The 26,236-nt window shown below is 66.9% G+C and overlaps 1 protein-coding gene across 2 annotated transcripts; it reads right to left on the bottom strand.

Moving 5' to 3' along the window:
* Positions 1-201: 201 nt before the first annotated feature.
* On the bottom strand, positions 202-20,904 carry ARHGEF2 (Rho/Rac guanine nucleotide exchange factor 2; the record flags this gene model as incomplete). 2 transcript variants are annotated; one of them, XM_084276843.1, is made up of 26 exons in its annotated part: positions 202-862; positions 944-1,133; positions 1,598-2,011; positions 2,127-2,177; positions 2,293-2,334; positions 2,426-2,493; positions 2,604-2,699; positions 2,782-2,973; positions 3,084-3,151; positions 3,357-3,526; positions 3,721-3,797; positions 4,062-4,319; positions 4,428-4,545; positions 4,779-4,904; positions 5,965-6,215; positions 7,379-7,525; positions 7,621-7,730; positions 7,816-7,945; positions 8,172-8,235; positions 8,393-8,460; positions 8,975-9,125; positions 17,959-18,073; positions 18,981-19,020; positions 19,639-19,747; positions 20,188-20,362; positions 20,612-20,904. In XM_084276843.1, 26 exons carry the CDS (start codon positions 20,902-20,904, stop codon positions 777-779), a joined length of 3,609 nt encoding a protein of 1,202 aa, XP_084132969.1. In that variant the 3' UTR covers positions 202-776. The 2 variants fall into 2 exon arrangements, with proteins under 2 accessions (XP_084132969.1, XP_084132970.1); XM_084276844.1 differs by lacking the exons at positions 17,959-18,073; positions 18,981-19,020; positions 19,639-19,747; positions 20,188-20,362; positions 20,612-20,904 and having other exon boundaries at positions 944-1,130; positions 8,975-9,108.
* Positions 20,905-26,236: the final 5,332 nt, after the last annotated feature.

Below are 26,236 nucleotides of genomic sequence, written 5' to 3'. Positions count from 1 at the left end.
ACATGCCACATGACAGGCACCTGCCCCGCCAGTGGGTGCAGGAGTGGGCTTGAGACCCGATGCGCTCAGTGCATGGCTGAGACCCAACGCACTCGCTGCAGGTCCCGGCTGCAGCACCCCTTCCTTCCGCAGCTTTACCCCAGTAAAGCTCTGCCTCCCCCCGTCATTGTCATCCCCCCCCCCAGCCACCCACGGGCACAGTTTGGGTCAAAATTGGTCTTTTTAATGATTTTCCTTTTTTTTTTTGCCTTTTTTCTGCTCTTTACACTTCAGCTGCAGGAACCCACCAACCACCAAACCCCCCCCCTGCCCCACCCTGGGGCACCCCCAAAACCAGAGCGGGGGGGGGGGTGAGCTTTGGGAGAGGCTCACCCCGGGAAGGGGTGAGGGGGGTGGGGGGTGGGGCAGATCCTGCCCAGCGCAGGGGCAGAGCGGGACCACCCCCCATCCCCCATCCCCCACCCCCCTCGGGACGACAAAATAAATAAATAAACCCGAGCAGGGGTGGGGGGGGGGACACGACCTCAGCCCCAAAACGCTGTCGGTGTCACGTCTCTGTGTGCCCCCCCCACCTCCAGCTTGGAGGAGGGGAGGGAGTGACTGGACCCCCCCCCCCCCCAGCCCCATAAGGCTCCTATGGGAATAGCAGCTCCCCAAAACACCCCCAGGTGCCCCCCAACCCCCCCACCCCAGCTGGATCCTGACCCCAGCATCTCCTGGGGGGGGGGGGGTTGTGGGGGGCCAGGGGAGGGCAAGGGAGGGACTGGAGCTGGTCCCTAACTGTCCGAGGAGCCCCCGTCGCCTTCCTTCAGCTCCTGGCTGCTCTCCACCTCCTCGGGGATATCCTGCATCCTCAGGAAATCTATGGGAAAACAAGGGGTTAAACCCCCCCGGGAGAGCCGGGGCCCAGGGCTGGCACCCCCACCCCCCGTCTGGGACCCACCTCGGGGGCTGGCGGGGGGCGAGTGGCGGGTCCCCAAACCCTCGTCCTCCAGCAGCACGTCCAGGGTGTCCTCACCCTCCCGCAGCCGGTCGGGGTCGCAGCCCCGGTAGTCCAGCTCGTCCCGGGGGCAGGGGGCGAAGGCTGGGTGGTGGTAGGAGAGGCTGGCGGGGTGGGGGCTGTGGCTCAGCTGCTGGGAGGGAGGTGGGGAGTGGTCATGCCTGAGCCCCCACACCCCCCAACATGGCCGGGGGGGGCTGAGGCCAGACACACTCATGTCACGCATGAGCACATCCTTCCCACCCCGCGGCCCCACAACCAGATGAGCTGAGGCCGGCCGCACTCGTGTCATGCATGAGTGCATCCTCCCTCCACAGCCCAAGGCCCTAACCTTGGGTGGGCTGAGGCCGGATGCACTCATGTCACACATGAGCACATCTTTAACACCCCCCCCTCCCCACACCCCGCCACACCCTGCTGCCTCCCCACACCCCAAACCCAAGCAGGCTGAGGCCAGACCCACTCATGTCATGCATGAACACACCTCTTCCCTCCTACCATCCCCTCCCCGCCGCCGCACCCCAAACCCGGGCGGGGCTGAGGCCGGACACACTCATGTCACACATGACCACCCCCTCAAACCCCGCTCCCCGGTACCTGTGGCGGGGTGAAGCTCAGGTAGAGCGCATCCCCGGCCGGGAGACTCCTCCGCCGCGGCTCAGCCCCGCGTCGTCCCCGCGGGCCGCCCTCCTGCCGCAGAACCCCCAACTGCCGCCGGGCCTCATCCAGCTCCCGCTCCAGCCGGGCCCGCTCCTGCTCGCTGTCCCGCAGCCGCGGCTCCAGCGCCGCCACCTCCTGCGCCCGGTCCTGGCAGAGCTGCCGGCAGCGGCCCAGCTCCTCCTGCAGCAGCCCGTGTTGCCGCTGCAGCAGCGCCAGCTCCGTGGCGCCCGGCTTCTCGCCCGCCCGCGCCGCTGGCTCAGCCAGGGAGGTCTGGGATCCGCGTCGGGAGGGCTTCTCCACACCCTCTTGCAGCTGCAGCTCCAGCAGCGTGTCCTGCTGGATCACCACCGCCTGCGGGATGCGGGAGGGTTGTGGGTGGGGGGTGGGATGCGGGCAGGGGGATGCCAGCCCAGTGTCCTCGTCCATCCCACCCCCCAAGCCTGTCCCCCTCCTCCCCCACACCGACCTTGAGCTCGTGCAGGAGGCTGTAGAGGTTCACCAGCCGCTGGTTGATCTCCTGGAGAGGAGAGGATGGGGCAGTGAGTCCTCAGGGAACCAGGGTGGGGAAACTGAGGCACACCAGTGCAGCAGAGAGGGAGATGGGTCTCTGCCCCGTGCCACCCCCCCCTTACCTCCTGGGGTACCCTCTGTGGCACCTGGTTGCCGTTCCCGTCCTACAGAAAGGAGAGCACAGTGACACCACGGTGGCCCCAGCACAGGGTGGGGGTGTCCCCCCATGGTGACCCCCCCCAGCACCCTGCTCACCCGCTGCCCAGAGTCCGAATCTGCCCTGCAGAACTCCAGGGAGCCGTTGAAGTTGCCGGCGTCACCGTCTGCAGGGAGAGACAGGGGGTGAGCCCCACCACGGGCCTGGGGACCCCCATGGCAGGCACAGCCCCCTCCCCATTCCCCGCCCAGCACGTGTCCCCTGTCCCCATCTTACTGCTGGTGCTGGGGCTGGGGCAGCTCTCGCCCTCGGTGACGTTGTTCAGGTCCCGGTCGCGTCCGGCGCTGGTGGCGATGTCCTTCAGGCACTCCACTGCCAAAGAGCAGAATGAGCCCCCGCCAACTGGGGAGAGACCCCAGCCCCGTGCCTCAGTTTCCCCATGTGTCAGCCCTACCTTCCCGGATGGCATCGTGCAGCAGCTTCTCCCCTCGGGAGCCCTCGGCTGAGTCGGAGTAGAAGAGGGTGCGGTGGGCCAGGGTGGGCGAGGGCTCCTCGTAGCCGCTGGCCAGCGCCAGCATGTCGGCGAACAGCCCCACCTTCTCCTCCAGCAGCGCTGAGATCTTCCGATCCTGCTGCAGGATGCGGTCTGTGGGGTAGGGGAGGGGGCTGAGCTGGTGTGGGGGGGCACCACGGAGGTGGGAGGAGGGGATGAGCAGGGATATGGGGGGGGGACAGGGACCCCACAGCAGCACCCACCTTTCAGCTTGCGTAAGGATGCTTCAATCTCCGTCTCGATGAGTGGAAAGTCCTGGCGACTGGGGCAGCTGGAGGGGGTGAGGGGTTGAGAGGGTGAGAGCCAGGACCCCCCACACACAGCACACAGCACCCACCCTTCCCACTGGCTGCATCCTACCAAGGCTCAGAGCACCCACATCAGGGCTGCGCCCACCCCACCACCCCAACCTCCCCCCAGCCACAGGGACCCCCCCAAAAATCCCCCATCCCCAGAGAGGTGGGGGGGTCACTCACAGGCTGACCGTCTGCTGGATGACCTTCATCCAGTTGTTGCGGTCGTCGCGGGAGGCGGCGTGCACCTCGTACATCTCTGGCGGCGCCGCGCTGATCAGGAACATCCCCTTCTCCTGGTTGGCGATGTCCCGCACGATCAGGTTTTGCAGTGAGATGACAGCCGGCTTGTCCTGCGGACAGGGGACGTGGTGGGCATGGCTGGCACGGCCATCCTGGCACTGGCATGGCTGGCACAGTGTTGTCCTGGCTCTGGTACAGCTGTCCTGGCTCTGGCATGTCTGTCCTCGTGGCAGTTGGGGTGCCATGGCTTGCAGTGCCATGCCATGCCGTGCCATGCCATGCCGTGCCGTGCCGTGGGACTCACCAGCATGGGGAAGGTGTATTTCTGGTCCTTCTCTTGCAGGAAGATGAGGACGTCGGTCATCAGCAGCACCAGGACATCTGAGGGATGGTGCAGGATAGGATACGTGAGGATGGGGTTGGGCACGACGACGTCTCCCACCCCACACACCCCCCAGCAACCCCCCGGCGCAGAGCTGCTCCTAAATTCATCCAGGGAGGGAGGGAAAGGCCACCCTGCTCCCCCACACACCATCACCCTCCTCCACAGGACCCCATCCCCCTGCCCCAAGCCTGGGTACCCCCACACCCCATCCCCTGCACCCCACACCCCAGCCATCCCCCCAGCAGCCACCCAGTCCCCACCTTTGAAGCGCCCGGCCGCCGTCTTCCAGAGCATGCAGCCGCTGTGCACCAGCTTGCGCCGCAGCAGCTCGTCCTTGCCGAAGACGCTGCTGCGGTTCTCGGCCGGCAGCTGGACCTTGGCGCGTCCGTCCACGCGCCGGTAGACGTCCCAGAGCCGCGCGTTCATCTCGCACGTGTGCACCTCCTCGTTGATGGAGGAGATCAGCTCCTTCACCAGCTTCAGCGCCCGCGACAGGTCCGCAGAGTCACCCTCGTTGTCTGGGGTGTTTGGGGGGGACACACACACATGGGTCAGGGCTGGAAATGCCCCCCCCACACCCTGTTCCCCTCTCCCTGGCACGGGCAGCCACCCCCCAGCCCCGTCACCTTTGGAGTTCTTCAGGATGCGCTCGATGAGCACGGGGTACTTGGTGATCCGCTGCGTCACCAGCAGGATGCACTCGGGGACGCCGTGACGTCGGAGCAGCGGGACCCGCATCATCCTCTGGCAGGATGTGGGGAGAGGGAAGCAGAGGGCACCCCGTTAACTGCGGCCAGCCCCCCCCCCTGGGGCTCAGAACCACGTTAAGAGCATCAGGGAGAAACACACAGTTGGGGAAACTGAGGCACAGAGGTGGCAAAAGGGGTTTCCAGCAAGGTGGGAAGCCCAGAGCCAACAGGGAGACCCCAACGCCCACCCTGGGGTCCCTCTGGAGCCAGGCAGGGACAGATGCTCACCCGGATGAACTGCTGGAAGCGCTTGTCGCGGGCGAGCAGGTCCTTGTACTCCTTCACGGCTTTGGTGTGCTTGCTGCAGAACTCTGAGTAGACCTTCTTCATCTGCTCCGCGCTGCCCCCCGAGAACTGGGCAGGGGCACCAGAGAGGATGTCAGCAAGTTTGTGCCATGTCCCCCCCCAGCCCCCCCGGCTCAGGCAGCACCCCTGTCCCCACCTGGCTGAGGAGGATGTGTGTCCCCCCCTGAGCCCCCCCGGCTCGGGCAGCCCCTCCATCCCCACCTGGCTGACGAGGATGTCGTCATCCCCCAGCCCCCCCTGCTCGGACAGCCCCCCCGAACCTACCTGGCTGAGGAGGATGTATGTCCCCTCCCAGCCCCCCCTGCTCAGGTAGCCCCCCTGTCCCCACCTGGCTGACAAAGATGTCGTGTCTCTCCAGCCCCCCTGGCTCGGGTAGCCCCACCGTCCCCACCTGGCTGAGGAGGATGTGTGTCCCCCCAGCCCCCCCCCAGCTCAGGCAGCCCCCCCATCCCCACCTGGCTGAGGAGGATGTGTGTCCCCCCAGCCCCCCCGGCTCAGGCAGCCCCCCCATCCCCACCTGGCTGAGGAGGATGTGTCCCCCCCCCCAGCCCCCCCAGCTCAGGCAGCCCCCCCATCCCCACCTGGCTGAGGAGGATGTGTCCCTCCCCCCAGCCCCCCCAGCTCAGGCAGCCCCCCCGTCCCCACCTGGCTGACGAGGATGTGTGTCCCCCCAGCCCCCCTGGCTCAGGCAGCCCTCCCATCCCCACCCCAGCCCCCCCAGCTTGGGTAGCCCCTCCGTCCCCACCTGGCTGACGAGGATGTCGTGTCCTCCCCCAGCCCCCCTGGCTCAGGCAGCCCCCCCATCCCCACCTGGCTGACGAGGACGTCGTGTCCTCCCCCAGCCCCCCCGGCTCAGGTAGCCCCCCCATCCCCACCTGGCTGAGGAGGATGTGTGTCCCCCCAGCCCCCCCCAGCTCAGGCAGCCCCCCCATCCCCACCCCAGCCCCCCCAGCTTGGGTAGCCCCTTCATCCCCACCTGGCTGACCAGGATGTGTGTGTGTCCCCCAGCACCCCCTAACTCGTGTAGCCCCCCTGTCCCCACCTGGCTGACCAGGATGTGTGTCCCCCCCCCAGCACCCCCTAACTCGTGTAGCCCCCCCATCCCCACCTGGTTGACAAGGATGTCCCCCAGCCGGTTGATGACAAAGTTCTTGTTGCTGTCCTGGGCCAGGGACTCCCTGCGCCGCTCCAGCAGCTGCGCCAGGAACCACTCGTGGATCTGGCTCAGCTCGTCCACGCAGGGGAAGATCTTCTGCACGGCGGCCGGGTCCATCTGCAGGTCCTCCAGCATGGGCCTGCGGAACATGCTGGCCATGATCTTCAGCGTGCGGACGTGGTGGATCTCCGTCTGGATCAGCTCTGCGCGGGGCAGGGCGGGTGAGGGGAGGGGGCAGCCACCCCGGAGGGGACCAGCCCGCTCAGTGCTGTGGGGACAGCCCCCCACCCTGTCCCAGTCGCCTCTGGGTGCTCTCGCTCCCCACATCCCCTTTCCCTGTGAACCCATCGCTCTGTCCCTCTCCCTCCATCCCCACATCCCTCATCTCCCCATCCCCTTATCCTCATCCCTGTGTTCCCATCCTTGTATCCCCACATCCCACATCCCTCCATCCCCACATCCTCCATCCCTCCATGCCCATCCCCATGCCTCCCCTCCTCACATCCCCCATCGCTGTGTTCCTGTCCCTGTATCCCCACATCCCACGTCCCTCCATCCCCACATCCTCCATCCCTCCATGCCCATCCCCATGTCCCCCCTCCCCACGTCCCCCATCCCTGTGTTCCCATCCCTGTATCCCCACATCCCCCATCCCTGTGTTCCCATCCCTGTATCCCCACATTCCCCATCCTTCCGTCCCCACATCCCCCATCCTTCCGTCCCCACATCCCCCATTCCTGTGTTCCCATCCCTGTATCCCCACATCCCCCATCCTTCCGTCCCCACATCCCCCATCCCTGTGTTCCCATCCCTGTATCCCCACATCCCCCATCCTTCCATCCCCTTATCCTCATCCCTGTGTTCCCGTCCCTGTATCCCCACATCCCACGTCCCTCCATCCCCACATCCTCCATCCCTCCATGCCCATCCCCATGTCCCCCCTCCCCACGTCCCCCATCCCTGTGTTCCCATCCCTGTATCCCCACATCCCCCATCCTTCCATCCCCACATCCCTCATCCCTGTGTTCCCATCCCTGTATCCCCACATCCCCCATCCTTCCGTCCCCACATCCCCCATCCCTGTGTTCCCATCCCTGTATCCCCACATCCCCCGTCTCTCCATCCCCACATCCACCATCCCTCCATGCCCATCCCCATGTCCCCCCTCATCACATCCCCCATCCCTGTGTTCCCGTCCCTGTATCCCCACATCCCTCATCCTTCCGTCCCCACATCCCCCATCCCTCCGTCCCCACATCCCCCATCCCTCCATCCCCATCCCCGCCACTCTGACCCATCCCCGTGTCTCCCTCCCAGCCTGGCACCCCATGTCCCCCCCCTCCAAGCCCAGGCTGTCCCCACACACCGTAGATGACATCCTGGCGCTTCATGACATCCATCTTGTGCTGCTGCAGGTAGGAGTTGTCCACTGCCAGGCTCCAGGAATCCGCCTCAAAGTCCTTCCCGTCCGTCTCAAAGTCGCCCATCAGCTGGTTGAGGATGACGTCGGGGCCTGTGCGGGAGCGCAGGGGGCAGGCGGTGGGGAGGGGGGTCCAGCCTGTCCCCCCCCTGTGCTGTGTGTCCCCCCCGACCCTGGCGGGTCCCCACCTTCGTCGATGAGCGACTCCACGGAGAGCGTGCGGTTCCGCATGTTGAGGGAGTCGGTGGACTGGGACAGGATGCGCCGGATGCCCAGGGAAGACTCATCGTTGAACGTCCTGGGGAGGAGGGGGGGGACATGACAGTGACCCTCTGTGCCCCCCCTCCTTGTGCCCCGTTCCCACGCAGCCCCCCAACACTCACCCCGCGATGTTGGTGGTGGAGACGCTCTTGGAGAGGGAGAGGGAGGGTCGGCCGCGGCGGGACCCCAGCAGCGTCTGCCGGAAGCTCTCCGAGGGGTAGATGGCGGAGTTGGGGCGCTCCCGGGTGGCAGCTGGAGGGGGGGACACGGAGTCACTGCCACCCCCCGCCCGCTGATCCGCAGGTTGCCCATGGGGACACCCCAATACAGCATCCCCACAGCGGAACACATCCCCCAGCCTTCCCGGGGGGGGGAGGGAGGGGTCTGTGCAGCCTGGAAAGGGACCCGCCGCCGCGGTGACAGGCAGCAGGGTGGGGGGGTTGGGGGGGGTGGGGGGGAGGTGTCGCACCCCACTCACTCTTATTGCGCAGCGAGACTGACTGCAGCGCCGAGCTGTTCTTCAGCAGCGCCGCTTTCTGTTGCTGGGGGAGGGAGCGGAGGCGTCAATGGCGGGTGTCACCGTCCCCCTGTCCCGTTCCTTTCCCCACCCCACCCCCCAAACCTCTAAAAATAAACCACCCGGAGAGCGGCTGAGACCAGCCAACTCGTGCCACATGTGGCAGCCGGCCGGGCGCTCACCTTCTGCTTCACCTTGGTGCAGTTGGGCAGCGTGTCCTTACAGCGGTTGTGGATGGTGACGTTGCAGGCTGGGGGGGGGGGACACACACATATGACACAGGGAGAGGTGACAGCACAGCCACCCCCAGAGACACAGGGGGGACCCTCCCGCCACCCCCATCCCAGTGCCAGAGCGATGGGAACAGATGCAGGGGGAACCCGGGCAGCCACGGATGACACCCAGAGCTGCAGCTGCTGAGGAGCAGCTGAGCCACCGCGGTGCCACCGAGACCCCCCCCCACACACATCCCCCCCCCGGACACGATGCCGCTCGCCAGCCCGGTTGCCGCACAGTCCCCAGCTCCATCTGCCACCGCGGCATCGCCCGCGCCGGGGGAGCTGGCCAGAGCTGCCGGTGCCGGCGTTTGCCAGGATGCTGCCAAGAAACCCTCGCCTGCTCCGCGGCTCGAATCCACCGGAACCAACCGGGACCAACCGGGACCGACCGGGACCAACCGGGACCAACTGGGACCAACCAGCTGTTCCCAACTAGGGTGCCCGTGGTGGCCCGGCAAAGCCTCTACGGCGGTTTTGGCTACTCACTGGGGCAGATCAGAGCCTCCTTGGCCGTGATGCTCTTGTTGCAGGCGAAGCACATGGTCATGCCGGAGACGGTGATGGTGGTGAAGAGGTGGCCGTTGGTGTAGCGGGCGTCCTTCTCCTTCCCCTCCTTCATCTTCTCCTTCTCTTTGCTCTGCCCGGAGAGATGCGACGGGCGCCTGACGGGGCTGCGGCACGGCGGGCGCCCGGCGGCACCACTCGGCATGGCCCCCGCTTGTCTGGGGCTGCGGCTCATGGTGGTGGGGGGCCGGGGTTGCCGTGGGACCAGCCGGTCCTCCGTGATGCTCGGGGGGTCCTGCCACCCCGGGGGGGCAAGGACAGGGAGCCGAGCGGCTGGGGAGAAGCCACCTCGATCGCTCTGCTCGCCCGTGCTTCCCATCATCCCATAACCATGACAACCGGGTGGCTGCGGGAGAAATCCCCCCCGCCCCAGCACATGTTCCCCCCCCCACCCCCAACCCAGCACCGCATCCGCCAGCCCCAATGGGGACGAGATGCGGGGGCCGCAGTGGGGAGGAGGTGACGATGCTCCCCGGCACCCACGGGGTTGGGGGCATCTCCGGAGCGCCGCAGCCGGCAGCCCCGCACTTTCCCACCACCTTTTTTTAACCCACAGTGGGTATTTTTGCCTTTTCTCCCCCAAAACGGGGGGGTGAGAGGCCAGCTGCCACCCATGGGGATGGGTGTGGGGTCCACCAGGGGACCCCAGTGTTGCCAGCGTCTCACCACAGTTTTCCCCTCCTGGAAAGGGGAGCGTGCCGGTGTCATCCCGAGCATCTCAAGGGTGGCTGCTCCCCCCTTGGACCCCCCCCGCACCCTGCCCAGCACAGAGCTGCCTTTGTCCCCCCCCATCCATGGCACCCAGCTGTGCCTGGCACCGTGGCACCCGCCGGACACCCCCCCCCCCCCCCCAAAACGATGGCCCTGTGGGTCCCGGATCCCCTTCCCACAGCTCAGCGCGATGCAGATTTGGGGAGGGGGGTGTCCCGCTTTCCATCCATCCCCACAACAAGAGGCCAAGAGCCCCCCAGCGAGGAGGAGGGAGGAAGATCACAGGAGATGCCAGGAGCCCGTGGGACACAGTGTGGGGGGGGGGAAGCCCAGCATCTCCCCACACATGGGGAGGGGTCTCAGCCACACTCCTTCTCTATGCAGGTGGGGGGGACACACACCCGGAGGCAGCGTGGGGCTGGGGAGGGGTCAGCGCTCACCAGCTCTCCGCAGAGGGGTCCCTCCACCTCCCCGTCCGCCGGGAACGGGGCGCAGGAGCAGCAGCACATCCCGGCCCCGCGGCCCCCCCCCCGGGCTCCCGGCGAGCCTCTGGCCGCAGCATCTGCCCCGGACAGACACCGGCTGCCCCGGACAGACACCGGCCGCCCCGGACAGACACCGGCCGCCCCGGACAGACACCGGCTGCCCCGCGGCTCTCCCCGGGCCCTTTTTGTTTGTTGTTGCTGTTTTCCCTGTTTTTTTTCTTTCCTTTCCCCCGTTTTTCGCGGTTTTTTTCCTTTTCTTTTTTTTTTCCCTTCTTTTTATTTACTTTCCTCCCCCCTCCCCGGCCTTTTTTTCTCCAGTTTTTTCCCTCCCCCTTCCTTTTTTTCCCCTTTTCCCCCCCTCTTCCCTCGCCCCGTCCCGCTCGGCTGGCAGCCCCCCGGGACCCCGCGGGGTGCCGGCAGCCCCGGCCGCAGGAAGCGGCGGCCAGACAAAGGCGGGAGGCGACTCCTTTTCCTGCCTGAGCCCCCCCCCCCGCCTCCAATCTCCGCCACCAGCCCGCCTGGATCTGGCTCCCCGACACCGGCTTCCCCAGCCTGGACCCCCACACACCCTCCCTGGGTGTTGTGCCCCCCTCATGCTCCACAGACACCCCACCTGGGGGGGCCCGGGGGTCCCCCCACTGACCTCCCGCGGGGGGCTGAAAGTTTCCCCGCTTTAAATAGAGATTCGGGGGGGGGGGGGGGGGTGCGGGAGGTGTGACACCCACGGCCGGGGGTCTGTGCAGCTCCCTTCCCGCGTGGGAGCACCCGGCAACCCCCGGAGCCGCGCCCCCCCCCCCACCCCCCCCCCTCAGCCGGACCCGGGGAGAGGTTTTGGGCGCTGCCGCCCCCCCCCCACGGTGTGTCTGTGTCATCCCACCCCCCCCAAATAAGCCACCTGCGGCATCGCCGCCGGGGCAGGGGTATGAAGGATGGGGGGGGCCGGGGGGGGGGGGGGCGGGGGGACACCCCCCCGAAAGAAGCCACAGTCTGACCTGGGTGACGCATCCGACCCCCGAAACGGCGTCACGGAGCCGCGTCGGTCCCTCGTCAGCGGGTCCGGTGTGTCCCCCCCCACGACTGGAACGGACCCCGGTGCCCCCCCCACCCCCCCACCCCCCCACCCCCAGGCTGGGGACGGACCCCGCGATGAACAAAGCGGCGCCGAACGCGCCGGTGGCAACAAAAGACGGCAACGCGCGGGGCCGAGCCGCAGCTCCTGCCCCCCCCCCCCCGAGAGAGGGGGTGCCCCCCACATCTCCCCCCCCCAGGGCACAAGAGCTCCGTCCTGGCCCCAAACTTACCCCCCCTCTGAGATTCCAAGCACCTGGAGGAGTGCGGCTGCGGGTTTGGGGGCGTCGGGGGGGTGCAACGTGGCCCCTCCCGCTGATGTTTTGGGGTGGCTAAGGGGAAGGAAGTATTGGGGTGACCGGGGGGGGCTGCCCTGCAGGGATCCCCGCCCCCCAGAAGCAGGTGTTGCCATGGGGGATGGGGTCCCGCTGCTGGGGGGGGGCGGGGGGGGGGGGGGGAGTGCGGTCTGTGTCGTCCCCCCCCCACATCCCATCTGCCACCAGCACATCCCATCCGGGGAGACCCGGGGTTGTGTGCCCCCCCCACCTCTGAAGGGCCCCCCCAATTCTCGAGCAGTGACAGCTGGTGGCAGGGATGGTGGCTGCTCTCCAAGCGCCCACAAGCCGGCCCCTCCCGAGGGGGGGGGTTACGGGGGGGGGGGGGGGCACACCACCAGCCCCCCCGCAGGCAGAGCCCTGGGTGGGGCAAACCGGGCTTTGAGGAAACTTTCTTTAAACAAAAACCGCCATTTCCCTCTGCCCGGCCGGCGCAGGAACCAACAACCACTTCCCCCCCCCGCCCCTCCCCGCCCCACAACGTCCACTGCCCCCCCCCCCACCCCGGCCCCCCCTCCCCATCCCCAGTCTCCGGGGCTGAACACGCCCAGACCTCCATCAGCTGCTCTCCCCGTCTAGCTGAGACCCAGCAAACTCGGTGCATGCGAGGCCGCTCCACGCCACGTGAGCGGGGGCCGGGTTTTCCCCCCCACCAAAAAAAAAAAAAATCCCCAGTTTTGGGGGGTAACTGAGGCCGGAGCGCGAGCTGAGCTTTGCACACCCGGCCTTGCACACCCGCCTTGCACACCCACCTGCCTCGCACGCCCGCAGCAGCCGGCAGCAGCAGCACAAAGCCCTGCCAAGCGCAGGCAGCGCCCGGCACCAGCTGGGCCCCCCCCCCCCTCGACCCCCCCCCTTTCTCATCCCCCCTTTACCCGTCGTTTCGCCACGCCAGCGATTGCCACATGCTCCGGGCAGCACGACGGCGCCCGCCGCCCCCCCACCCCCCAACCCATCCCTCCCCCCACCCCCGTCAAGCCACGAGCGACGGGGAAATTCCCCCTCGGGACAGCAGCGCCCCGGGGTTCCGTGCCTCAGTTTCCCCACCGCCCAAAGGGTGACAGGGCTTTGTCTCCAGCGGGCTGCGGACAATAAAACGGGGTTGGGGGGTGTCCCTAATTTACTCCCAACCCTTCGACAGGAGAAGAAGGTGACTTCCTCACCCGCCGCGCCGGAGCCGGAGGGTTTCCACGCCGCTCAAGGCCCTTCGGCTCCGGCGGAAACGCGGCGGGGGAAGTTCGGCCCAAAGTTGTTGCGGGACGGGCTGGGGGGGGGGGAACGCGGCGGTCCCTGCCCGGCGGAGAGGCGGGTGGGGGGGTTATTGTCTCCCCAGGAGACCCCCGCTGCACAATGGGCAGCGGCTGGGGGATGCTCAGCCACCGCCTCGTGCCCCACACTCCCCCCCCCATCCCCCCCCCTTGCTACCGGCCGCCCCAAGGTGCACGACCACCACCCCCCCCCTTGTTTCCTTGGAGCGCCGGTACGAGCATCACCCCATCCCCAAGACCCCCTCACCTGGGCAGGACCCCCAAAAGTGGGGAGGGAAGGAAAGGCAGAGCCCCCCTGGTTGGGGCGGGGGGGGGGGGGGGAGGGGGAAACAGCGACCTGAGCGAGGGCTCCCCCGGGGGGAGGGGGTCGAACCCCCCCTTGGCTGGACGGGGGGGACCCCCAGCATCATGGGATGGAAACACCTCACCCCCCAAGGCAGAGGCGCTGCGGGGACACCCCCCCCTCCCCCGCCGCGGGGGGAGCGGGATGGGGGGGGTGGGGGGCTGCTCCGCCCGCCGGGACCCACCTTGGCACGGTCGATGCTCGCCCGGGTCAGCGACTCGATGCGGGACATAATCCGCGGGGCCGCCGCGCTCCGGCCGCCCCCGCCCGGCGCTGCCCGGCCCCGCCCGCCCCGCGCTCCGCCCCCCCGGGGGCGGGTCCCGGCCTCGTGCTGCCCGCGGGCCTTTGTTCCTAACGGGACCAAGGGCCCCGACCCCCCCTCACCCCCCTCCGGAGTCGCTCCGGATCCGGCTCGGGATGCTGGGAATCAGCATCGCTCCGAACACTGGAGCCGCCCCCCAGCATCGCTCCGGATTGGTCCCTCCGGAGCTGCGCCGGATCCCACCGGAGCATCCTGGATCCCACCGGAGCATCCCAGATCCCACCGGAGCATCCCCGGATCCCACCGGAGCATCCCCGGATCCGCGCTCCAATGTCCTCTCCTTGCTCTCGTGCCTCAGTTTCCCCTCCCCGCGAGCATCCCCACCACCACCCGCATCCCCCCTGCGTGACCCCGACCCCATCATCCCCTGGGCTGGGATCCCGAAGAGGAGAAGAAAATCCCCCAGGATCTCAATCCCCCCAGCGCCTGGCTGACACAGGACTCCCCAAAACTCCCCCCCAAGCCCCAGCTGCTCCTGCAGTGCAGTTCTGGGGTGACACACGACTCCCCCCTGCCCCCCCCCCCGGGCTCAGTGTGACGTTTTCCCTCCAATTCCAGGCTTTTATCTCCCAGAGAGAGAAATCGATGCCGGACCCTGTCCCTGTCCCTGGGGAGCTGCTCTGGGGATGCCAACACTTCCCACCAGCTTTCGGGAGGGGGCACGGCCAAAGCTCCTTTCCCCTCCACTCCCTGCCACACGACCCCAGGCTGAGGGGGATGGTTTGGGGGAGGGGGGTATTTTGGGGGATATTCACACACCAGCCCTTGGAGAGGATCCAGCACCAGGAGCTGGGCTGAGCCCGACCCCGTTGAACATTAACTCAGCAGCTGGATCTGGGGGATTTATCCTGCAAGAGATAACGTTACCACGGCTGCCAGGAGACCCAGGCACTGGGGTGGCTCCAAGCCCAGGGCTGCAGCCAAGGAGAGGGGGGGGGTTTGGGGGACCCTATCCCCCTCCTGCATCACCCACCCACCCCGCTGCGGGGTCATGCGGGTGCAAACAGCTCCCTGAGCAAACAAACATCCCTCTGCCCCGCGCTCGACGCTCACCAAGGGGATGGGGATGAAGCCACGTGGGCAACGGGAGAGGATGCCGGCGGCTCCGGGCTGGACGGTGGATGGCAAACCACAGAAAGCCACCAGGGCTGCCTCGATTTCCCTATGGAAATCATGGCCAGTGGCAAAGGGAACAGCCCGGGTGCTGCCGAATCCAACCCCCCACAACCCCTCTGTGGGCGATGGGTGGGATGTGCCCGCGCGGCCCCAGGAAGCGCCAGTGTGGGGAAACCAGAAGCGCAGCCGTCACGGCAAAGGCGTCCAAGGGCCCCAGAACAGCTGCAGCTCCGGCCAGAGCGGTTTCTTGGCTGCCGTTACCCGGCGCAGGCTCGTTCCTGGGCGGGGGCCCTGCTTGCCAGGGCCGGGTTTGAATCAAATCACAGTCCCGACGCAGACACGAACCCTCGCGAGGCCGCCCCGCGCTAGGGGGGGTGGGGGGGGGATGTGGTCACGCTCCTTCTCTCACCCCATTACGAATTTCTCATTTCCTCTCTGGGTACAGACGCCCCCGGCCAGGGTCGGCTCCCGCTTCCCCCTCCCCGGCCGTAACCCTACAACAGCCCCAAAAGTGGAGGAAGGAAAACCCAAAGAGGCACCCAGCCACCCCAGGGCAGGATGCGGCCGGTGGGGAGGCTGGTGGCGGTGCCCTTGGGGGGGGGGGTCCGGTGCCCCTCCCTGTGTGGCAGAGCCAGATCTGGGCACTGGAAAGTCCCACGAGCGTCACGCGGGAGCGGCGGCCAAGGGGGAAGCGGCGGCTCGGCCATAACAAGTCAGGAAGGGAGGAGACGCGGGTGCTCCGCTCGCCCAGGGGACCCCCACAACCCAGGGGGAAACCACAGGGACATGTGTCCCCCCCCAAACCCCACGAGGACATGGTCACCCCAGCACCTTGTCAAAACCACCAACAGGCATTGCCATGGGGATACGGGTGTCACAAGGGGGATATGGGTGTCCTGAGGGGGATATGGGCACCCCATGGCATCGTGGGCACCAAACCCCATGGTCTCCCCACCCCAACACCCCAAACCCCTCCAGCACCACTCAGTCCATCCCTGGCGAAGGGCCAGAGCCAGCACAGTGGCGTGGGGTGCCCAGGCTGGACCCTCAACAGCCCTGAGACCCCCCCTGGACCCCGTGGGACCCCCGGGCTGAGCCGTTCCCACGACTCACCCTGCGCGCAGGACGGACGGACATGGCTGGGGCTCCCCGGGGATGGGGCCGCACTGGGGCCCGCGGCGGCGGCGGCAGCGATGATGTGGGGCCCGGCGGGTGGATTATTATTTCTTCCTGAAATAGCAGAGTCCCTCCCTGCGCAGCCGCCCCGCTCCCGGGCAGCGCCCAGCCCGGCACAGCCCCTCACAGCTCCTGCTGCCCCCACACACAACACCAGGGGGTCCCCGCCGCCTGCACACCCCTCGGGGTCCCTTCTGTGGGGTCCCCTCTACTGGGGTCCCCCCCCCGTTGGGGTTACACTGAGCCCTGGTGCCCCCTGCCCCGCAGTGCCCAAGGACCCCAGGACCCATCCCCATCCCTGCTGCAGCCTCTGCTCAGGCCCTGGACCTGTCCCCCTGCATCCCTGTGGGGATGGGGCCACCCCCATGCTGCCAGCACCCTGGGGATGGTGTTGGGGTGGCTCTGCCTTGCACAACCCCCCCAGCAGCCATGCTGGGGTGGGCACCCCACTCCCCTTGCACCCCAATTCCCCCCCTGGCCACTTTGCCTGATGCAATCACCACGTGCGCTGCGCGGCGTGCGCTGCCTCAGCCAGGGTCAACCCCCTGTCCCCATCCATCCGCCCAGGGGCCAAATCCAGACCACGAGCGGTCCCCAAGGACCCCTCTGCCCCCCCGGGATGCAATGGGACAGGAGCCTTGGCCCGAGCGCGGCCTCAGCCGACGCTTCCTCCTGCTCAACAATAATAAAGCCCAAAATCATTCCCAGCCCCGGCCCAGCGCCCACTGGGGTGGGATGGGGATGGGGATGGGGATGGGGATGGAGCCATCCCAGCCACAGGGTCCAGCCTGTGCTGTGGTGGTGCCAGGGAGGGTTTTGGCCCCCCGGCTGTGGTGCTGGTCGTGGGGGGGGCGCGTGGCCCCCGTGATGATGTTAACAGCTGGCCGCTAATCCGTCCGGCCGCTGCCCGGCAGGGAGGAGGCAGGATGAGATCAGGGGCTGGGGGATTAATGGCTTCCCATGGCAGTAAATCACAGCCCCGCGGGGGTCTCGGGGTGGGGGGGGGGGGCAGAGTGGGTTTCACTCCCCAGAGGTGGGCGGATGGTGATGTCAGGGGGACATGAAGCCCTTGGTACCCCCCGTATCCTCCCAATGCTGTCTGCACTGACCTGCCTCAGTTTCCCCCTACGCTGCTGGCCCTACGGGAGAGGGCAGCAGTGGCCAGGAAGGACCCCCCAACCCATGCCCCCTCACTGCCCCACAACCACCCAGGCTCAGTATCTCAGCACCCGACGAGAAGCATCACCTCCTGCTGACAAACGGGGAAACTGAGGCACGGGGGGAGGGAAAGGGGGGAAAAAGAGGGGTCTCGCCAGGATCCCACCACCCTCCAAGCTGGGAAGGAGCCGTCAGGAAGCATCCCGAAGGAAGGGAAGGCACCGCTCGGCAGTGATGGAGCGAGTGAGGGGCCCGGGCAGGGCGGGGAGCTCAGCACACAAACAAACACCCACTGCCAGGAACAGCCTCATTTCCGCGGCCATGGAGGGGCCCGGCGAGCGCTGGAGGGGGGGGGTCCATCCCCCACCCTACAGCAGGCAGGGGTCCCCACGCAGCCCCCCAGCCCTCCCCTCGCCGCCAGCAGACAGCGGCCTCGCCACCGCTGCCAGCCCGGGCACGCGGTCGGCGCTCGCCCTCTGACCCTCGTCCCGTGGGGCTGGACACCCACGATGGTGCCAACATGGGGATGGGGTCAGGGGCGAGGGCAGCACCCCAAAACCACCACACCACTGCCCGGGTGGGAGCCGGTGCCCGATGAGAAAACAACTTCTTCCTCGGTCTCCTTCCCGGGGAGGGGGGTTGAGAGGGGTGGGATGAGAGGGGTGGGATGAGAGGGGTGGGATGAGAGGGGTGGGATGAGAGGAGGGGGGGTGTTCCCCTCTTTAGACCCCCAAATACAAAAACAGGCGACGAGCGGCACCAGCTGGGAGAGGGGAAACTGAGGCACGACTTCCCCCAAAGAGCAGAACGCCAAACAAACACCCCCAACTCCCCCCCCTCTCTCCCATCCCAACCCCCCCACCGCGTTTGGGGGGAGCAAATCCCCCCCACACACATCCCACCCCTCCTCTTCCCCTCCTTTACCTTCGTCTTCCCCGTCATCTTCTTGATGAAGCTGAGGGTCCGGCCCAGGGGGGTCTCTTCCCAGCTCTGGTTCGCCGCCTCCCCCGCCAGCTGCCCGCAGCTCCCGGCGCTGAAGCTGCAGGAGGAGACGGAAGATGCAGCCTGGACAATCCCCCTCTGTCCCGGCAAACAGGGAGGAGCGAGCCCGGCCCCCCCCCCCACCCCGGCTTCTCCGGGGTGTCTGCTGCGCTCCCAGCACAGAGCCCTCGCTGTTCGCCCTGAGCCCCCCCCGGGGTGAGGAGAGACACCCCCCCCACCCCACTCAGGGGTTACATCCCCCCCCCATCGTGATCCCTGCTGTGTCAGCGGTGCCCTAATTTAGGGGGTGGGGGGGTGTGGTGGGCTCGTGTGGGCGCAGACCCAGGGGTGTGGGGTGCTACAAGCACAGACACCCCCCTTTCCTGGGGGGGGTCCCACTCAGGACCAGCTCTGGATCCTTGGGGACACCTTTGGCGGGGGATAAATCCCATTCCCAACCATCCCTGTGGGGACACGATGGGGGGGGGTGGGGGGGGGGAGGCTGCAGGACCAGCACAGCGGGGAGGGGGCGGGGGGGGGGCTGGGGACCAGTTCGTCCCTGTCCTTGTCCTCGCTCGGCCCCCGCGGGGCTCCCGGCCAGCCCCGGGCGAGAGGATGCCCTAATGAGGATGGGAATGGGCTGTGACAGGCACCGAGGGGCCCCGAGCCGCCGGCACAGAGTCCTGCCAGGGCTGGGTGTCCCAGGGCTGGGTGGGGGGGACACCCCCCCCCCATCCCCTCCAGCCCGCTGGTCCCCGGGGGTTTGCTGCAGCTGAGCCCCACGCTGGGATGGAGTGAAGTGTGTCCGGTCTCAGCCTGACCCAACCGTGTCCCGTCCCCAATAGCAACCCCCTAGCTGGGACAGTATTTTCCTCTCCCCACCACCCCCACCACCCCCACCCCGGGGCTTGGGTGCAGCAGGACAGGGAGCAGCCCCCAGCCCCACAGTCGTGCCCCCCACTCACCCATTGACCAGGCTCCAAGGGGAGGCGAAGGGGTTGAGCTCTGCAAGGCCACAGACAGAGGGGTGAGGAGGGGTGAGGAGGGGTGAGGAGAGGGGCGAGGAGGGGTGAGGAGGGGTGAGGAGGGGGGTGAGGAGAGGGGTGAGGAGGGGGGTGAGGAGAGGGGTGAGGAGGGGGGTGAGGAGGGGGGTGAGGAGAGGGGTGAGGAGGGGTGAGGAGAGGGGTGAGGAGAGGGGTGAGGAGGGGGGTGAGGAGAGGGGTGAGGAGGGGGGGTGAGGAGAGGGGTGAGGAGGGGGGTGAGGAGAGGGGTGAGGAGGGGTGAGGAGAGGGGTGAGGAGAGGGGTGAGGAGGGGGGTGAGGAGGGGGGTGAGGAGAGGGGTGAGGAGGGGTGAGGAGAGGGGTGAGGAGGGGGGTGAGGAGGGGGATGAGGAGAGGGGTGAGGAGGGGGGTGAGGAGAGGGGTGAGGAGGGGGATGAGGGGCGGGATGAGGAGAGGGGCGGGAGCAGCCGCAGCCGCGGGGATGGGTGCGCGAAACACAATTAACTCTGGCGGCAGCGCCATCGATCACGGGTCGTTATTAGGGAGGAGGGGGCGGGGATGGGGGTGCCAGCACCCTGCTCCTGCCCCCCGGGGGTGGGGGGTGGGGGGGCCCGCCACTCACCCTCTGTGTCGGGGAAGCTGTCGATGACGCTGAGAGATGCCGATTTGGAGAGGGCACAGGGCCCCCTGCCCGGCCTGGCCCCGCACGCCGGCAGCCTCCGCGCATCCTCCTGCCAGCAGAGATGGGGCTGAGCACCGCGGGCACCCTGCCCTGCACACGGTGGGTGGCACAGGGCAGCTTGTGCCCGTGCTGGATGCTCCCCAGGCTCGTGGCCCGTCCATCCTGCCCTCGCTGGTGTCAGACCCCCCCCCCATGAAGATGCTCCTGGAGGATGATGCAGCCCAGGCAGGAGCATCCCACTCCCAGGAAGGAGCGTTCCTGGGGAGGCATCATGACCCCCCCTTCTCCTGGGGTCCCCAACACTCCCCCAGGCTCAGCCCCTGAATCCATCCCCAGCCCCAGGAGGGTGCTGAGGACAGGAGAGGAAGAAGAAGAGGAGGAAGAAGAAGAGGATGAGGATGAGGATGAGGAAGATGATGAGGATGAGGATGAGGATGAGGATGAGGAAGAGGATGAGGATGAGGATGAGGATGAGGAGGGGGCTTCTACCTGCGCCCGCTGCACGTCGGCCTCATCCTCCTCATCCTGGGAGAGCAGAGACTCCAGGTCATCGTTGCTGTGGATGAGGGGGGCTCGCCGGGGGTCCCGCCGGTGCCGGCCCAGCCCGGGGAGCTGCTCTGTGCTGGAGTCGATGTCGTCGGGGCTCAGCCCCTTGAGACTGACGCTGCAGCAGGGAGAGGGGGGACACTGAGCCAGGGGACATGCAGTGGGACCCCCAACCCTGTGGGGTGAGCCCCACTCCAGCACCCAGCCCTGGGGGGGGGGCACATCGCGGGTCACGGCAGGGGATGCTCATCCCTGGGGTGCTCCTGGGGGTACCCCAACCCCCGGGTGGGGAGCAGTGGTGTGGGGGCACACAAAGTGGGGGGGGGGCTGCAGGGCTGGGGATGGGGGGAAGGCAGGTGACCGCTACCTGAGCTGGTCGTAGCCGGGGACCCCCCGCAGCTCCTTGCCTGGCTCCCAGCTGTGCCGGCGGAAGGGGTCCCGGGACCGGATGGAAGTCCGGAGGGCGCAGGCTCGTCGCAACGGCACCCCCCGAAAGCAATCTTCCTGCTCATCCTCCTCCTCCTCCTCCTCCCAACCAGCCCCTGAGTGGGGTCTGGCTGTGGTGGGGGGCTCCAGGGCCGACATGCAGCGGGGTCTCTGGGCCGGCACCCCACGCAAGGCACCTTCACAGGGCCCCAGGAAGATGTTGGGACCATCCATGCTGCGCTCAGGGCCGGCCGCTGCGGGGGGGAGAAGCGAAGGTGGCAGGGGGTGGCCAGCCCAGCCTGGGCACGGGGCATGAAGCCAGTTGGAGGGGGGTCTCAGCCGAGCTCTGCAGACCCTCCCAGCCTGTTTTTACAGAGCTTTGGACAGCCAGCAAAGCTTATGAGGGTCATAAAGAGGACCTGCCCTTCCCGGCCGCCAGCCCCCGGCACTGACCTTGCCGAGCCTCTCACACCGCCCGGGGCCCCCTGACCCCGCGGTGCCGGCGCCGCGCTAGAGGGTTCTGGGGCCCCCCGGCCCCCAGCCCTGCACAAACAGGGCCAGGGGGGCTGCGGCTGGCAGGAACACACAGAAACACCCACTCGAGGCCCAGCGCAGCCCCGCACCTCACCGCCGGTTACTCATTAAGCGCCCAGGAATTTGGCTGGGGTGAGAGCAGCTCCTCGCCGGCTCGGCTTGGGGGGCTGCTGAGTAGGGATGGGGTCCCATCTCCCCCCAGTCTGCACCCCAGGGTGACCCTGCGAGGGTGCAGTCCATCTGCCCAGACACCCAGCCCCCAAATTCCCACCCCCCCTGGGGTGGTGTGTCGCCCCTGAGCTGCTGTCCCAGGGAGAGGATGCTCATGTTGCTTTGCAGTTGCTCAGGAGCTGGGTAGTGCCTGGCCCTGGCACAGTGCTGGTCCCAGTATGGCAGCAGGATGGTCCCCAGCATCCCAAGCCCCCCAAGATGCTGCCCGCACCGAGCAGCTCCACCAGCCCTTAAAGAAAGGCCGCTGTGGGGTGCAGCTTTTAGCCCCCCAAACCCAGCTCCCCATCGTGCCCAGTTCCTCCATCTCACAGCAGCACCAGCATCACTTTACTGGCCCCATCTGGGACCACGTTAACCCCCCCTTTAAGCAACCCCCCTTCTCCTACTGCGTTGGCAGGACGCAGCCAGGGCTGCAAAGCTCAGCCAGGCACCCCCAGCCCCCCGATCCCACCGGCTGCCAGTGATCCCAACCCCCCCCCACACCACCAGCCAGGCCAGTACCCGAGCTGTCCCCCAGGACTGGCACAACCTCCCCAGGCACTGCCCAGCCCCGACTCACCCTGCTGCGCCCCAGCTCCGTGGGCAGCGCTCCCCCCCATCCAGCCCCGCTCGGGATGGGAGGGAAATGGGATGAGCTCAGCCTTTCCTGTTTTTACATCCCTGGCAGAGTCAGCTGATAAAAATCCCACTTTCCTCTGCATCTGCCCATCGCCAGCCCAGGACCCGTCGGGGCTTCGGGGTGAATAATAAATCCACAGCGGAGACGTTGGCACTTCCGCCACCGATAAGCACGGCTCTGCCCACAGGCACGTGCGGACACCCAGGGTTTTATGGCCTCCCAGATCCCCGTGGGATCAGGGCCCACAGAACCACCCTGGATGCCCTGGAGTTTCCTGGTTCAGTGCTGGAAAGGAGCTGGGAATCTCGGGGTGCAAAGCCATCAGCGGGGAGGGGATGGGATCCGGAGGGCTGAGCATCCCCCAGGATACATCCTGACCCTGTGGATGGCTCCACAGCCTCTGCAGCCCCCACCAGCATTTGCCCCCCCACCCTGATCACCACACCCCACCACTCCCAAGAAGCCAAACTGACACTGTTCACCCCACTCCAGCACCGGGATCCCGCAGCAGCTTCCCACCAGTGCAGCTCCCCGGGATGATGCGCTGGTGAGAGAGACGAGCGGCTCAGCCAGGAGTCACCGACTCCCCACAGCGCTACGAGCCGCCACTGAGCTGGTCTTACCACCCCTGTTTGTGTTTCAGCCCCCAACCCCCCCCAAAACGGGGGCAGCACCAGCTGGAGAGCAGCGAGGAGCCCAGGGATTGAGTTACCCACGGGCTGGGCTCAGCTCCACAGGGGTGATGCTCCCACCCAGCCCCTCTGCTCTGTGCTGAGAACTGCCAGCACTCATCACTGGAGTGCGCAGACCACGCAGGCTGGTACCGACCGCTACCAGTCCCCGCCGGCACTGCCCAGCAGCCTCACCAGCACTGGGGATCCAGCCAGGACAGCGGGTGCCAGGCTGGAGTCAGAGCTCCCAGGGGAGGAAGCAAGAAGAATCGACTTCCTCCTCCTTCCTCTGCTCACCCTGTGCCATGGGGGCTCCAGGGACCTCACGGGGGGGGGGGCAAACACACCCCAGCACCAGGCAGGATGTGGGATATCAGCACGGTGCCCTGATCTGCTCTCCAGGCACCGGTGGGGATCTCAGCGGGTGGATGGGAAAACTGAGGCCAGAGGGATGAGCCAGCAGCTCGGGGGTCACAGCAGTGACCTTTGGGCCTGGCCCTGCCAGCCCCTCACAGGGTGTGTGGAAGGGGCACCCCGGCATCCCAACCTCATCCCGACCTGTGGGAGCAGCCGTGGCTCTCAGAGGAGAGCAGGAGAGGTGGGTGCTGCAGCACCCATGAACGGGGCTCCTGGGGGGGCTCAGGTCACCCCCCCCCATCACCCCAGGGCTGCAGGGACGTACCTGTGGGCAGCGTGGTGGGGAGGTGCCGGCAGCAATGCCTGTGGTCCCGCCTGGGGAGCCGGGTGCTCTCCTCCCCCTCCTCCCTCTTCGAGCAGAATAAACCAGGAACCACTTGGCAAATCGGATCCTTTTCCCTGTTAACCCTTTGCCCCACCAGCCTCACACCAGCAGACACAGGTGTAACCCCTGTTCTCACAGAGCACCCCAAACCCAGCCTCGCTTCCTCTTTCTCTCCTCCCTTACCCATCAGCTCCACGCTGGGCTGGGGGGTGCCCTTGGCACTGAGCAACCCCCCTATTTCCCCCTCCTGTCAGGTTTCCGGGTTCCCCTCGGGGTCTGAACTGCCCCTTCCAGGCTCTTGGGCATTCTTCCCTTGGGAGTTACAGCTGGGCAACCCTGAGGCACCACGGGGCAAGGAGCATTGCTCCGTGCCTCAGTTTCCCCGCCTCCCAAAGACAGGGATTTCCTCCCCCCCCGGGAGCTTTGTCACAGCACCCTGGCACTCTTCCAACCCCACACATCCCGCTGCCAGCTCGGGGCTGAGCTTTCAGCCGTGGCCATGGGTGCAGAGGGGTGCTGAGGGCGCGGGGCCGGGCTGCGATAAGGGCAGGGCGAGCGGAGGTGACTCAGGCTCACAGCAAGCCTCACGCTTCCCACGTTCCAGCGGGGCCAAACCCCGACCACACCAGCTCCACTTAACCCATCACAGGACCCCGGCTGCAGTGAGCTGCTGGGAGGGATCACACACCACGGGCAAACCCAGCGCATCCCGACACGGAGGGATTTAATTTCCTGGGACAACCCCCCCCAAGGATGGAGCCAACTGGCCCCACGCCAGAGGCACCTGTGAGCAACAAACACCCGGCACCTGATCCACATCCAATCCGTGTCTGCCAGGAGCAGTGGGAGGGTTGGACAGGCTCCCACAGCCTTTGTTCCAGGCGTCCCGGCGCTGCTGCCACACCAACCACCCATTCAGAGGGAAAGAAAGGGAAAGAAAGGGAAAGAAAGGGAAAGAAATGCCCTCACAGCGTGCACAGGCTGTGCCATGCCATGCCATGCCATGCCATGCCATGCCATGCCATGCCATCCTGTGCCATGCCACACCGTGCTGTGCCGTGCCGCTGCCGGCACGTCCCCGGTCTCCCAGCCCTCAGCCAGCTCGCCCTTGGCACCGTCCTCTCTGCTTGATCCTCCTCAGGCCAAAGATTTAGCCCGGGAGGAAAGTATTTGTTTTAAATAAACAGGTGGCACCGAGGTGGCACCGGGAACCTTTGTGCAGCCTTTGGGGAGCGGTGCCAGGAGGTGACGACGAGCTGGAGCACCCAGATCCAGAGCTGGAGCAGCTCAGCTGAGCCCTGCCCTGCGGGGGAGGGAAACCACAGCGGGACTGGGGTGCACAATGAGCCCCCCCCCCAATTTTCCTGCAACAAGCAGGAGTTTAGTTGGGGTTCCCCAGGCTCGGGGACAGCCCTTCCCCAGCTCCCACCCTGGTTTTGGGGCTGTGGCTCAGGAGCCGTTCTGGGTCCTGGTTTCCAAGCCCCATGGAGGCTCTGGAGATGAGAACCTGAGAGCCAAACATTATTAATATTTCTAAGGGTTTTCTGGCCCCTCTTCTCTGGGGTGCTGGGATGCTGGAGGGTGTCCTGGGGGCTCTCACCCTGGCTAGTGCTGTGGGGTTAGCTCCCAGCTCCAGCTCTGCCATCACACACCAGTATCGGCCACGACCATTTCCAGCTGGATTCACATCTCCAAGAGCAGCACAACCACTGAGGATACACCACCAGCCCCCCCCACCCCCCAAAACCTCCCCAGCCCACCCTGAGCACCCCAAACAGGCACAGCTGGGAACAGGCATCAGCCACCTTCACCCTCTCCCACCTCAGCCCCCAAGGCTGCAGCTGGAGTCGCTGCCAAACCAGGCAGGAGAGGAGCAGCCTTACCTCAGCCTGGTGAGAAAATCCCCTCTGCCTGGCACATCCAGGCAGGCTGCACCACTGGGACCAGTCAGCACCCAGCCCCTGCACCCTCAGGGAGCTTCTCCAGCATCAAACAGCGACCGACCGGTGACCAACCCTCTCTGGCCATGAAAACAAAGGGTGCAGCCGGTGGCAGGGAAGGTTGTGGTGAGGGGGTTGAGGAATCCTGGCGTGGAAACATTGTTCTGGTAACAAAGGCACAGTGTTCGCTCCGCACAGCTCGGCAGTTCTACCCACCAACACGGAATTCTTGGCCTCCACCATCGTGCTGGTGTAACGGGACCCAGAGCGCAGGCAGAGCAGTGCCAGGGACACCCATCCCCACCGGAGCCACACGAGCCCCCACGGAGCTCTTGTCCCAATCTCAGGACAAAAAGCCACCACGTCCTGGCACAGGTGGGTCCCCTGAGCTGAGCCATGGCTGTGCCACATCCCCTGTGGAGCAGGAGCAGCACAGACCCGTGCCCAGAGCTGGGGGTGTCCTACACTGATCCCCACGTGTCTGCGGGCCATAATAAGGCTTCAAGATTAAGTGAGGCTTCCACAGAGGGGTTAAAACCCAAACCAACCCCCCCTGACACCAGCAGTGACCTCGCTGGGGGTGCAAAGGCCACGGGAAGGTGACGGTGCCCATCTCAGAGGGCGCTCAGCCTTCACCTCGCAGGGAGGCTCGCTCAGTTCCCCCCGCTCCCCCAAGGTGGCAGTGGCACCCCAGGCCGGCGCACAATAGTAATTTCATGTTAATTATTACTATTATGCTGCTTAATAGTTAATAAAAGGTCGTGGTGGGGGAGGAGCAAGAGCTGGGGATCCCTCTGCCACCCCCGTTCCTGCTTCCAGAGACCGAGAA

Source organism: Gallinula chloropus (genome assembly GCF_964237585.1).
Source record: "Gallinula chloropus genome assembly, chromosome: 29".
Taxonomy (NCBI): Eukaryota; Metazoa; Chordata; class Aves; order Gruiformes; family Rallidae; genus Gallinula; species Gallinula chloropus.
Note: the sequence above shows the minus strand (reverse complement) of the source record. Positions and strands in the feature narration are given on the sequence as shown.